This window comes from Schistocerca gregaria, chromosome 6 (assembly GCF_023897955.1).
Source record: "Schistocerca gregaria isolate iqSchGreg1 chromosome 6, iqSchGreg1.2, whole genome shotgun sequence".
Taxonomy (NCBI): domain Eukaryota; kingdom Metazoa; phylum Arthropoda; class Insecta; order Orthoptera; family Acrididae; genus Schistocerca; species Schistocerca gregaria.
This window is the reverse complement of record NC_064925.1, coordinates 542,455,453-542,470,039: the sequence shown is the minus strand read 5'-3', so window position 1 is coordinate 542,470,039 and position 14,587 is coordinate 542,455,453. Positions and strand designations below refer to the sequence as shown.

The window sequence follows — 14,587 nt, the reverse complement described above, 5'->3', positions numbered from 1 at the left end:
GCGTACACATTCCCCATGACAACGCTCGCCCAAACATCGCTCGGTAAACCGTTGCTCTCCTGCAACGGTTTCGGTGGAACATAATCACCCACCCACCCTATAGTACTGACTTGGCAACCGGTGGCTATCACCTGTTCCCTAGATTAAAAGAACATTTGGCCGGAAAGCGATTCAGCTCCGATGACTAGGTGAAAGAAGAGGTTCATAACTTTCTGAACAGCATGGCGGCGAGCTGGTATACCGTGGGCATACAAAAACGTCCATAGCGTCTACAAAAATGCACTGACAGAAATTGTGATTATGTCGAAAAATAGGTAAATGTTCAAGCTGTAAACTTATCTTGTAAGACGTGTTTATTCTATTGTCTATTGTTAAAACACAATTTATGAAAGATGTTTATATTTTATTAATAGGATTAAGTATAACCTGTGGACTAGGGGTAGCGTCTTTGATTCATAATCAAAACCTCTTCGGTCCTGGGTTCGATCCCCGCCACTGCCTAAATTTTGATAAATAATCAGCATTGGCGGCCGAAGACTTCCGGCATAAGAAGTCAGCGTCATTCTGCCAACGGCCTTGTCAAAGAGGGGCGGATAGAGGTTCAGGGCACTCTCTTGTCCTAGGGGTGAGAAATTGCCCCTAAAGGTGGAAGAATCAGCAATGATCAACGACATTAGGATGCAGAAGGCAATGGAAACCACTGCATTAAAGACACGTAATGTGTATCCACAGGACATGTGGCCTGTAATTGAAGAAGTGTCATGATGATCTCTCCATTGGCAAAAGATTCCGGAATAGATCTCTGGGAGGGGACTGCCAAGGGGGAGGTTACCATGAGAAAAAGATTGAATAATCAGCGAAAGGATAATGTTTACGAGTCGGGGCGTGGAATGTCAGAAGTTTGAACGTGGTAGGGAAACTAGAAAATCTGAAAAGGGAAATGCAAAGGCTCAATCTAGATATAGTAGGGGTCAGTGAAGTGAAGTGGAAGGAAGACAAGGATTTCTGGTCAGATGAGTACTGGGTAATATCAACAGCAGCAGAAAATGGTATAACAGGTGTAGGATTCGTTATGAATAGGAAGGTAGGGCAGAGGGTGTGTTACTGTGAACAGTTCAGTGACCGGGTTGTTCTAACCAGAATCGACAGCAGACCAACACCGACAATGATAGTTCAGGTATACATGCCGACGTCGCAAGCTGAAGATGAACAGATAGAGAAAGTGTATGAGGATATTGAAAGTGTAATGCAGTATGTAAATGGGGACGAAAATCTAATAGTCATGGGCGACTGGAATGCAGTTGTAGGGGAAGGAGTAGAAGAAAAGGTTACAGGAGAATATGGGCTTGGGACAAGGAATGAAAGAGGAGAAAGACTAATTGAGTTCTGTAACAAGTTTCAGCTAGTAATAGCGAATACCCTGCTCAAGAATCACAACAGGAGGAGGTATACTTGGAAAAGGCCTGGAGATACTGGAAGATTTCAATTAGATTACATCATGGTCAGACAGAGATTCCGAAATCAGATACTAGATTGTAAGGCGTACCCAGGAGCAGATATAGACTCAGATCACAATGTAGTAGTGATGAAGAGTAGGCTGAAGTACAAGACATTAGTCAGGAAGAATCAATACGCTAAGAAGTGGGATACGGAAGTTCTAAGGAATGACGAGATACGTTTGAAGTTCTCTAACGCTATAGATACAGCAATAAGGAATAGCGCAGTAGGCAACACAGTTGAAGAGGAATGGACATCTCTAAAAAGGGCCATCACAGAAGTTGGGAAGGAAAACATAGGTACAAAGAAGGTAGCTGCGAAGAAGCCATGGGTAACAGAAGAAATACTTCAGTTGATTGATGAAAGGAGGAAGTACAAACATGTTCCGGGAAAAGCAGGAATACAGAAATACAAGTCGCTGAGGAATGAAGTAAATAGGAAGTGCAGGGAAGCTAAGACGAAATGGCTGCAGGAAAAATGTGAAGACATCGAAAAAGATATGATTGTCGGAAGGACAGACTCAGCATACAGGAAAGTCAAAACAACCTTTGGTGACATTAAAAGCAACGGTGGTAACATTAAGAGTGCAACGGGAATTCCACTGTTAAATGCAGAGGAGAGAGCAGATAGGTGGAAAGAATACATTGAAAGCCTCTAAGAGGGCAAAGATTTGTCTGATGTGATAAAAGAAGAAACAGGAGTCGATTTAGAAGAGATAGGGGATGCAGTATTAGAATCGGAATTTAAAAGAGCTTTGGAGGACTTACGGTCAAATAAGGCAGAAGGGATCCCATCAGAATTTCGCACAATCAGCTTAACAGCTCATGCATCGAAGCTGCTTACAAGAATAATATACAGAAGAATGGAAAAGAAAATTGAGAATGCGCTAGGTGACGATCAGTTTGGCTTTAGGAAAAGTAAAGGCACGAGAGAGGCAATTCTGACGTTACGGCTAATAATGGAAGCAAGGCGAAAGAAAACTCAAGACCCGTTCATAGGATTTGTCGACCTGGAAAAAGCGTTCGACAATATAAAATGGTGCAAGCTGTTCAAGATTCTGAAAAAAGTAGGTGTAAGCTATAGGGAGAGACGGGTCATATACAATATGTACAACAACCAAGAGGGAATAATAAGAGTGGACGATCAAGAACGAAGTGCTCCTATTAAGAAGGGAGTAAGACAAGGCTGTAGCCTTTCGCCCCTACTCTTCAATCTGTACATCGAGGAAGCAATGATGGAAATAAAAGAAAGGTTCAGGAGTGGAATTAAAATACAAGGTGAAAGGATATCAATGATACGATTCGCTGATGACATTGCTATCCTGAGTGAAGAAGAATTAAATGATCTGCTGAACGCAATGAACAGTCTAATGAGTACACATTATGGTTTGAGAGTAAATCGGAGAAAGATGAAGGTAATGAGAAGTAGTAGAAATGACAACAGCGAGAAACTTAACATCAGGATTGATGGTAACGAAGTCAATGAAGTTAAGGAATTCTGCTACCTAGGCAGTAAAATAACCAATGACGGACAGAGCAAGGAGGACATCAAAAGCAGACTCGCTATGGAAAAAAAGGCATTTCTGGCCAAGAGTATACTAATATCAAATACCGGCCTTAATTTGAGGAAGAAATTTCTGAGGATGTACATCTGGAGTACAGCATTGTATGATAGTGAATCATGGACTGTGGGAATACCGGAACAGAAGAGAATTGAAGCATTTGAGATGTGGTGCTATAGACGAATGTTGAAAATTAGGTGGACTGATAAGGTAAGGAATGAGGAGGTCCTACGCAGAATCGGAGAGGGAAGGAATATGTGGAAAACACTGATAAGGAGAAGGGACAGTATGATAGGACATCTGTTAAGACATGAGGGAATGACTTCCATGGTACTATAGGGAGCTGTAGAGGGCAAAAACTGTAGAGGAAGACAGAGATTGGAATAAGTCAAGCAAATAATTGAGGACGTAGGTTGCAAGTGCTACTCTGAGATGAAGAGGTTAGCACAGGAAAGGAATTCGTGGGCGGCCGCATCAAACCAGTCAGTAGACTGATGACAAAAAAAGAAAGGTTTGAGTAGGAATAATTTATATTTGTCATGTTGGAAATAATTGTGGCAGCAGGGAATGTCTGTACCAAAGCATTGTTGGCAAGAGAGACCGCACATTGATATAATTTTTAAAAGGGCGGAAGAGACAGCGTATGGATACATTTTAAGAAAAGAGCGGGAAAGACGGCGCTACGATACATTATGTAATGGTAGCAGAGATTGTCTGCACCAAAAAACATTGTTGGCAGGAGAGACCGCACTTTAGCGTTCGTATGAAGTCTGTAGTAAGCGAGATGTGAAGCGAGTCGGTAGCAGGTCTGAAGCGAAAGGTTGAGAGGAGCGGTATGCCTGCCAGCCACCAACTATGATTTACAAGATATTATAAACGGATGTACAGAGACATCAGCTAACTATTATCATAAGAGGAACTAATAATAATGAATTAATTTTTTGAGAAACTCAGTACTACAGAAGGTGTGTTTGCGCATTGCTAGTTGTAAGATTATTGTAAAAGGTACATCCCATTTGAACGTTTGTAAAATCATTTCATTCAGAATATAATTAATTTTTGCCAGCAATATTGCATTACTGATTATAATGCATCTCAAAAACCATGAACGTAAAACTTTGCAAAATTTTGTTGTTGTCAAGAAAAAGTTTAACTATGAATTACGTAACTTCAGTCAAATTAATTAAAGAATAACGTCAGCTTTGCTATTAAAGAATAACATGAGCTTTGCTATTAAAGAATAACGTCAGCTTTGGTAATAAATACAGCCACTTATTATGACAACCCACCAGCAGCTAATAGAGTATAGTAAAACAGAGTAAGTATCTTCATGTGGCAATTCGATGTAGCAGTGAGATGGCGATCCAGTAACAGTAAAAAAAAAAACGTAAGGAACAGTTTTGGGCTATTGCAGGTAACGACTGAAGGCCACGACGACGACACGTTCCAGGTTTCGTCGGAATAATCAGAAAATCACTTTTAATAAGCAGCATTTAAAGTATGCGAAGATTGAGAAAGAGAATTAATTTCAAAGGGAAGATTTCATTTGTTATTATTAAGCAAGAGGTAGAAATCCTAAGGAAGGTTTCATAGGTCATTGTAAAAGAGAAGGTTGCGTAACAAAAGAGATATAGAGGAGACGGGAAGGTTTCAATATAAACCATTGTAGAAATAAACAGCTCTATGTACTTATAAAAAAATAGGAGACCTAACTTTTGGGATTACCCTCGTAATTGTAACATGAGTGTATCTGTACATACCTGTATACGTATGTGTGTGTGTGTGTGTGTGTGTGTGTGTGTGGGTGGGTGAGGACGGGGGGGGGGGGGGGGATGGGGATGTATGTGTGAGGGAAATCGGTTGATGATCATGGGATGACAACATTGTGAATATATGCTGTAAGTAACGACGGTAATCATATAACATGTGAGATACAATGGTAAGATCGAAATCAAAATTAACATAAAAATTGTAGCATGTGGGTTAAACACAACTGTGACCTTTGGTAGTCATGAGAAATGGTGGAAATGGTAAACCGTTTCGGTAACTCACCAGATCGGAGATTAGTTGGAGGGCAGTGCTGTCAGTCATTGGAGGCTGAGGGGCTGCCGAAGGCAGAGGCAGTGGCTGTGCCAGGAAGTCCACGTGCTCCTCCTCCTTGTGCGGCTGTGGTTGGGGCAGCGGCTGTGGTCTCGGCGCAGGCGGCGTTGTGGTGCCGGCCGCTCCGGTGGACGTGTGGGCCAGCGCGATGCACGCTGCCAGCGCCACCAGGGTTCCTGCAGGGGAAACGTGGAGCGCTGGTCAGGCAGGTGGCAGCACCGGCGGCGGCTCAGGAACGTCAGCTCATGACCGGTTCGTGACAGTGTACAAACACCAGCACAGGTTTGTGACCGACTCCTTCCACAAAACACTAACATCCCTACATCTACACTCTTCAAATCACTTTACGCTGTACGGAAAAAGTTACACACAACGAGGTGGCAAAACTCATGGGACAGCGATATCCGGAAGTATCACATCCACAAGGTACAGCAGGGCGTTACACTGGCGGAGCAGTCGTCCGCAGAGAGTAATGCATGTTGCGGCGACGCACGGAGCTCGGAGCGCGCGCGGCTCAGACCAACCCCGACTCAAAGGAAGGCCTCGGCGCTTGTTGATGACGTCACGTCAGCGAGGCACGGCGAGCGCCAGGTCTGTTGCAGGCAGAAACGCTTGGGCGTGCTTATCACTATAAATCTCTTATTTTTGGACAAAATGTTTGGTATTGTTTTGGATTCTGCAGTTTTATTTAGATGAAAGATTTTCTTACTATCCTAAAGCTGCAAATGAAGATCGTAGTTCTCTATTATTGAATCCTGTCGGAATAAACGTAGATCAATATGAGAAGATGCTTTGCCCCATTGCAAGCTTCGGAAATTTTACATTCAAGTAACTATATTTACTTGATCCAGTTTGTTATCGAAACTTACCCCAACCCCCTTACAATGAACTCGTTTCTTTTATTTATTTATTTTCGTTTGACATCGTCACTGGAAATGTGAACTAATTTACATGTGTAAATGTCCAACTGTTGCCAGTCGTTAGATTACAGTCGTTTTCAACGAAGGGAATTCTAAACAGGAAACAAAATAGCTTCATTCATCGAAAATACTGCTGAGCTTAAACTTTTTTAAACATACACATTAGAAAAGGTAAATATTCCCCTCTTGCATCTGAAAGGAGAAACTTTATAAGATAAAAAAATTTATTTGATAAAACAAGCATCTCTCTTTTGCCTCTTCTTCTGACCCCCACCCCTTCCCCCAACGTGTACAACCGCAAGATATTTCATTAACATTCAGTGCTCCTCACCCCATAGTAAACCAAAATACCTTAAGAAGAGCACCAATATGTTCACAGTTTCTTGTAAAAGCAACCCAGTAGAAACTTAACTTCCTCATATTTACAAATAAGGTAAAAAAGCACGAATTCTGTTGCTGCTGGACCATGAAGTTGTTTTTGTATGTCAATCCTTAAAACAGGTGGAAATTTAAGTTCAGGAGTACACTATTTGTTAAGAAGGGCAATTAATTGTACAATTAATTGATTGCAGAAATCTCTCAGAGCAATGTGTGTTGGTCAACTACTGCCAATAGTTTCACATTTTCCTGCGTCAGAGAGATAGACACCACCATTATGAGTATGCCTGCAACAGACCTGGCGTTCGCCGTGCCTAGCTGACGTGACGTCACGAACAAGCGCCGACGCCTTCCTTTGCGTCGGTGTTGCTCAGATAGTGGCCCCGATCCTGCAGGAAGGAATCGTTTGCGCTAGGATTTCACCCGGAACAATCCCCGCCCACTCACCCCTGGTTTTCCCGGTCTTTGTTCGGCGCCTGGGCAACGTTCCAGTTGACCCACGTGGTTTACCGCGATCGGCTGCACTTGGAGTGAATGTTAAATTCGTATCTTCCTAGGTATTAAATTTTTGTCAGATAATTAAAAGACACGTTACAAAAAAACGTGCACAATTGGCCTCAGCTGTGCCAAGTACTTCCATAGCAAACGCGAGAGAAAACAATTTAGCACTGAATTCTTTAAATACGAGAACTCAGTATTCAGATGAATAGCCCACGAAGAAACATACTTATTTGTGAGAAAAATCACCCAAAGCTAAAACAGGAAAAACCTACCCTCAAAGAATAATTTGATTGGAGAAAGAGGAACCTCAGTATACTTGACACTTAAGTTTCAGAACTCAGACAGTATATGTGAGCCGTCTGGAACCGCTCTGAGCACTATGGGACTTAACATCTGAGCTCATCAGTCCCCTACAACTTAGAACTACTTAAACCAAACTAACCTAAGGACATCACACACATCCATGCCAGAGGCAGGATTGGAACCTGCGACCGTAGCGGTCGCGCGGTTCCAGACTGAAGCGTCTAGAACCGATCGGCCACAACGGCCTGATGCAAGTGTGGCATTGAAAGAATTTACAAATTAAAATTCACCCATTACAGATGCAAATATTAACGAAATATGTCATACAAGCAAATATCTTACTGCTTTCATTAGGCATTTCTCCTTTATGGCACTCTTATATTCTTCAATTTTCTTGAGCTACTATGAGGTCCTACATAAACAAAACGACTTTGACTTATTTCTATATCACGTTGATTTTATACAACCTTGTTATTCGACTGCATCCGTGGCTTGAGTACCGACATAACAGATTCCAAACCATTGTTTTCACATCGTGTGTTTGCTCTGCTGTTACCCTCAAATAAACGTATTATAATAAGTGAATTAGTTAAGGAAAATTTGTCCTTATTGCCTTAAAGAACATCACGTTATTTTTTTCTCTATTGCTGGCGATGCTTTCAATTCTCTGTAAATATTTTTATTTCTTTAATAATGTACATTCATATTACACTCCTGGAAAGGGAAAAAAGAACACATTGACACCGGTGTGTCAGACCCACCATAATTGCTCCGGACACTGCGAGAGGGCTGTACAAGCAATGATCACACGCACGGCACAGCGGACACACCAGGAACCGCGGTGTTGGCCGTCGAATGGCGCTAGCTGCGCAGCATTTGTGCACCGCCGCCGTCAGTGTCAGCCAGTTTGCCGTGGCATACGGAGCTCCATCGCAGTCTTTAACACTGGTAGCATGCCGCGACAGCGTGGACGTGAACCGTATGTGCAGTTGACGGACTTTGAGCGAGGGCGTATAGTGGGCATGCGGGAGGCCGGGTGGACGTACCGCCGAATTGCTCAACACGTGGGGCGTGAGGTCTCCACAGTACATCGATGTTGTCGCCAGTGGTCGGCGGAAGGTGCACGTGCCCGTCGACCTGGGACCGGACCGCAGCGACGCACGGATGCACGCCAAGACCGTAGGATCCTACGCAGTGCCGTAGGGGACCGCACCGCCACTTCCCAGCAAATTAGGGACACTGTTGCTCCTGGGGTATCGGCGAGGACCATTCGCAACCGTCTCCATGATGCTGGGCTACGGTCCCGCACACCGTTAGGCCGTCTTCCGCTCACGACCCAACATCGTGCAGCCCGCCTCCAGTGGTGTCGCGACAGGGTGAATGGAGGGACGAATGGAGACGGGTCGTCTTCAGCGATGAGAGTCGCTTCTGCCTTGGTGTCAATGATGGTCGTATGCGTGTTTGGCGCCGTGCAGGTGAGCGCCACAATCAGGACTGCATACGACCGAGGCACACAGGGCCAACACCCGGCATCATGGTGTGGGGAGCGATCTCCTACACTGGCCGTACACCTCTGGTGATCGTCGAGGGGACACTGAATAGTGCACGGTACATCCAAACCGTCATCGAACCCATCGTTCTACCATTCCTAGACCGGCAAGGGAACTTGCTGTTCCAACAGGACAATGCACGTCCGCATGTATCCCGTGCCACCCAACGTGCTCTATAAGGTGTAAGTCAACTACCCTGGCCAGCAAGATCTCCGGATCTGTCCCCCATTGAGCATGTTTGGGACTGGATGAAGCGTCGTCTCACGCGGTCTGCACGTCCAGCACGAACGCTGGTCCAACTGAGGCGCCAGGTGGAAATGGCATGGCAAGCCGTTCCACAGGACTACATCCAGCATCTCTACGATCGTCTCCATGGGAGAATAGCAGCCTGCATTGCTGTGAAATGTGGATATGCACTGTACTAGTGCCGACATTGTGCATGCTCTGTTGCCTGTGTCTATGTGCCTGTGGTTCTGTCAGTGTGATCATGTGATGTATCTGACCCCAGGAATGTGTCAATAAAGTTTCCCCTTCCTGGGACAATGAATTCACGGTGTTCTTATTTCAATTTCCAGGAGTGTATATTAATATCCAGAAAAGCTTAAATTTCTTATTATTACTGATTTTCATCACAGTCTAACATGTGTTGGACTCTGACGATAACAAGTTTGATGTAGCGTCTTCCAGTCTGCGGAACTGGCGGCTGTTTGGGGAGGGCCTTACACTACGGATTGGCATGGAGGGGGATGAATGGGCAGGACTTGCTCCGGGTGAAATGCTAGCGCTAAGGGCGCGTCCCTCAGGACGAGGCAGATCGCCGGCCGGCGGTGCCTGCTGCCTGCTGCCTGCTGCCTGCTGCCTGCTGCCTGCTCCGTCGGCGGCCCCATTGGCCGCTCCACCTGCGACGACTACGCACCGCTCAGAAGGTCATAGCTGACGACAAACCAGATTATGGACATAGTTTCACAGAGGACAACACTATCAACTGGGACTGAGAAGGAAACCGCGTATAGGGCAGGAATTGTTGCCATCCGCCGATCGAAGAATACAAATCGGTCTTCTTCAATATTGTACGCCATGCTTCCCACTGTAGCACAGCAGGAACTGCAATAAAAATCCCACCAACACGCGAATGTCGGTGCTCACAACATGGCGCTACGTCAGGCAGAAGCGGTAGCTGCGATTGAAGAAGATTACCACTCATCAGCTGACAATGACGAATTGACGACTGTGCAGTATAAACGACGGAGGAAAGCACAAGCATCGGATGACCAAAACTCACGAAACGGAAGAGTGGAAGCAGACATGCAACTTTTCAGCGGATACTCTCCTACACCAACCAGGCACACCACCCACGACAACCTACAACCCCATCAAGGACAGAGTCATAACGATGTCACCATGGGTAATCCCCGTAACACAACTTCAGCTGTTCCAAACATCAAATTACTTAGAAGTGAACAAAGCCCTGAAGGCACATCTGGAGGGTGCACTCAAGGCCGTTTACCAAAAAAATCGCATCAAATATCACTTTAAGACCTGCTCTGACCATCATAAAGTTTTCCGCGCTCATTAAAAAACCGTTCTTTATGCATCAGTCAACCGAAGACCGAGAACTGAAGGTTGTTATCAAAAGGCTTTGTGACGTTGCTGTTCATAATTTTTAAAAAAATTTTGTAAATATTTTATTGAAACAGCTAAAGCAAAAGTAGAGACATCTTGTTTGAAGCGAAATTGATACTGAAACTCTTTGATAGGATTAAAATGAATGTACATATTAAGAAAAAGGGTGTAATATTTAATTTTAAATATTGCAAAAATATCTATTTCTTATAATTATTAAATGTAGAAAGGTGCTATAATGTAATTATGTATGTAATAGTTACTGGCACTCACTTAGGGCTGTATGAGATATGTGTAGTATAAAAGATGGAGTAGTTCCGTGAGGTAAGGAAAGCTTTGTAAGCGTAGGAAAAGGTGGGAGCGGAAACGTTTGGTGTGCTTTGGCGGGCGCGAAAAACGTCAGTCGGTGGCCAGTGATCTTAGAGGAAGCACGTACAGCGCCAGCATAGTGTGGAGTGCACCATATTGTTGCATCTTGCCTCGGTTGGAAACTGCAGTTTATCACGGCCTGGCATGGGGAGAAAAACGGGCTATTGATTATAAGATGGACCACCGCTATGAAGAGGAAATAAGTCCGACATGGATAACTGCTCTTGGCCGTTCTGATATTAATGCAGTTGTTGCCACCAACGCTGACCACAGCTTACATGGTACGACATTTTAGCTATGTATTACAGTGTGTGCCAGTAAGTTGAAATGTGCTTTAAGAATAATAATTATCATCCAAATTAACAATTGTGTCCACATGGTGATGTATCCCGCTCATAAACCAAGCAGGATCCTAATCTGGTAAATGAAAATTCCGAGTGACCTGTATTCAGTCAAGACTGTGAAAACTTTAATATATTGTTGGAAGATCAGTGATTAACTAGTGAAATAATTGATGTAAAGAATAACTGACGACTTCATAATTAACATTGCTATTACTTTCTGTGTTAAAATGATTACGTAAGGTTATGCCCGATTCAGAGACCACATTAAATTGTTTGCTGCTTGCACATTACGTATTAATGAAAGGAAATACTAAGTTGATGATTAATGGTGATAAATAGGAACGTTAAACAGTTTATAGTGAATCAATGAAATGTTGAGTACCAAATGTGTTTATGTAGAAACCCCCCCCCCCCCTGTCGAAATTTACTTTTGCTTTCATGAAATCAGTCTTTTTGCTTAAACAATTGGGTACTGTAGTTTTGTTTCGAGCGGCTAAACTTTTCTTGTGTTGCTGAACCATCTCTTATCTAAATCTAAAGTGAAGTCTGTTAGGTAAGTAGGGAGTTGCAATCTTTTCTGCTGTCCTACTCAGCTTCATTCCGTGTGCCTAATTATACTGGAGAATAATAGTGTACCACCAACCCCGTATATTGTTATCGATGCAGAATAGTAATCTAACTATTGTTATTTTCCATACCTCTGAACTAATGACTTATTTGAAGAAACGAATTAAAGTATGATGGTTATTCCTTGGGTTGACACACACGGTTATTAACTTGTTTTTGTGGTTTTGCTGTCCTGATAGGTAACTGTATTTCTGTTTGTTACATTGCTCATTATTAATAGTATAGTATAAGAATATTACAGTTGGCTTTGCATGACAGTATGTTCTGTAAACCAATTCAGAGAATACAAAATACGCGCAAGTATTACATTTGGTTCTACATATCAGGACATTAAATAACACACAGAAGTCAATTACAATATTACAGCTTCCAGAGCAGATACCAGGTTCAGAAGTTCTGAAGACGCACCAGGTAGTTGTATTTAACATGAACATCGTCCATCAATAAAAAAAAAAAACAAAGCAGCTTATCCCACAATAAGCTTACTGTGTGAGACCTCCGGAAGGCAGGAACGCTGGCAAGATATACGATCTTCGCTTCTTGCTTTACACTAGGTTTCGAGTGGGAACATACAACAGCAGAGAGGCCCAGTGCAATGTAAGCTCTGCCATCACTATGGACACACACCGCACAAATACTTCTGCCAACCGTGTCGCGGTCGTCACCAAACCTCAGCGGACTCCGAGCTTTCAAAACAGAGAAACCGACGTGTGGCAAATTGCGGCGAGAATCACTCTGCCTCGTACAAGAGATGTATCAGGTACCAAGAACTGCTCAAGAAATACCTACTGAAACCGAACAACCACCCACCTGGAAGCACAACCGTGATTTCTCGTCGTGGTCGTGGCGAGTAGGTACTGGACGCCCCGGACCAGGCATCACCACAACTTCCGCCTCCACGCGTTCACCTCGAGGAACAGGAAAGCCACAGAGATCGACGTCCACAGCGACGCCCGAGAACTTACGCAGATGCGGCGTTCCCACCTCCTCAACACAGCGCCAGAGAACTGCCCCGCGGTCCACTAGCACCAGCTCTCACGGACATCGTGAAACCGCTGACCACCTTGCAGCAAAAAGCTGAACACCGTCGAAACGCTCTCGGAAGACTGGTTTAAAGCCCTTGTATAGCCTTAGATGGAGTCACAAGGCCAAACCACCACTCCTGCGGCTATTCATTTGGGGTGCAAACTGCGTAAAGACAAAGAAGACCGAACTGAGGGATTTTCTGATACGCCTCAGAATCGATGTTGCTTTCATGTCACAGAGGCATCTCCAAGGAGTCGGCGTAACTTCCGAATTCCCAACATGTATATTTACCGTACGGATAGGACAGGACAACGTGGAGGCGTCATCGGCCGACAAATCAGGCATCACAAAGAACAGTTACCACAGCTTGGAAACAGCGAAGCCACGGCAGTACCATCGCAACGGCGATCGAAAACTCACCCTGCATAGCGGCGTACATCAGCCCTAATAAACAGCTAGTCTCTGACGACTTGCGCCGTCTCCTGGATGACTCTGACAGAGTCCTCCATGTCGCCGATGTCAATAGTAACACAAGGCTTGGATCTCTTGGAGGACCAACCCAAAAGGACAACGACTCTTCGAATTAGATGAAGAAATGGAGATTAATGTTATCGGCCCAGGGGAACCCACGAGGATACCGCCTTTCACACACCAATATCTAGATGTTTTAGAAATCGTAGTTGTGAACAACATCAGAGTGCCAATCTCCAGTTATGGTCAATAAATGACCTCTTATCGGAATATAAGCCTGTAAGCCTGTAAGCCTTTACATCTATCTCCCACAATCACAAGCACTGTCGACGGGGACCAAAACGAGCCCTGTTTGACCAATAATACCAGGCAGACTATGGATCGCTGCTCCACCAGAGCAGCCATCGACGACGCTTTACAGCCTTTCTTTCTTTTCTTTCTCTTGCTTGTGCCGTTGTTCCCGCGGAGACGCAGGGTCGGTATAGTTAATCGGATGTGGCAGTGTTAGTTTAAGGGGTGGTCGGATACACTTCCTGCCGCCACCCCCTACCCCCCGGGACGGAGTTAGTGTACCCCAACTGTCTGCTACGAGTGTAATCCATGGAATAGTGCGAAAGTGTTCAGATGTCTGCGAGACGTGGAACTGAGGCGGAACGTGGGGACCAGCCCGGTATTCACCTAGGGGGATGTGGAAAACCGCCTAAAAACCACATCCATGCTGGCCTGCACACCGGCTCTCGTCGTGGATTCGATCGGGGGCCGGCGCGCCTACCCGAGTCCAGGAAGTAGCGCATTAGGACTGTCGGCTAACCTGGCGAGTGACGCTCTACAGACTCTCTCCGTCAAAATAAAGATGGCGAAAGCCAGAGGCACTACACAAGATTCCAGATGGATATTAATTTCAAAGCTTTCCCATACATACTTCAAGATTTCAAGACACAACGGAACCGAACCCGACGACGCTGGATCAGGTTCCGAAATCTGGTGGACAGACGAGTACTTCATAGATTTAACAGAAAGCTCCACAAATCTGTGGCAGAATCGCGACAAGGAGTCTGTGAACAAACCACATCGGACTTCTTACTTCGCACACGGGAGGAATGGCAGATTCTGAGAAATTTACGACAGCAGCTGCTACCTAAACGAGCTATCCAAGGCCTTCAAGGGCTGTTGTTCGATGCCCTGGCATATGCGGACCTTTATGCAGAAATATATCAAGATCGAATGAAGACGCCCCCACTACCATCAGTCAACAACGAACAGTTTGTCTGCTTTGAAGACCGCGTCCTTGGACTTCTGGTAGCATGCCAAGCCAGT

At 44.6% G+C, this 14,587-nt stretch overlaps 1 protein-coding gene across 1 annotated transcript in view; it reads right to left on the bottom strand.

The window, feature by feature from the left end:
- LOC126278459 (uncharacterized) overlaps positions 1-14,587 on the bottom strand; it is a 50,042-nt gene that overhangs the window by 15,276 nt on the left and 20,179 nt on the right. Inside the window, exon 2 of the mRNA XM_049978591.1 lies at positions 5,111-5,334. Coding sequence (XP_049834548.1) covers positions 5,111-5,334 — 224 coding nt within the window. The remainder of the gene's footprint in view (positions 1-5,110; positions 5,335-14,587) is intronic.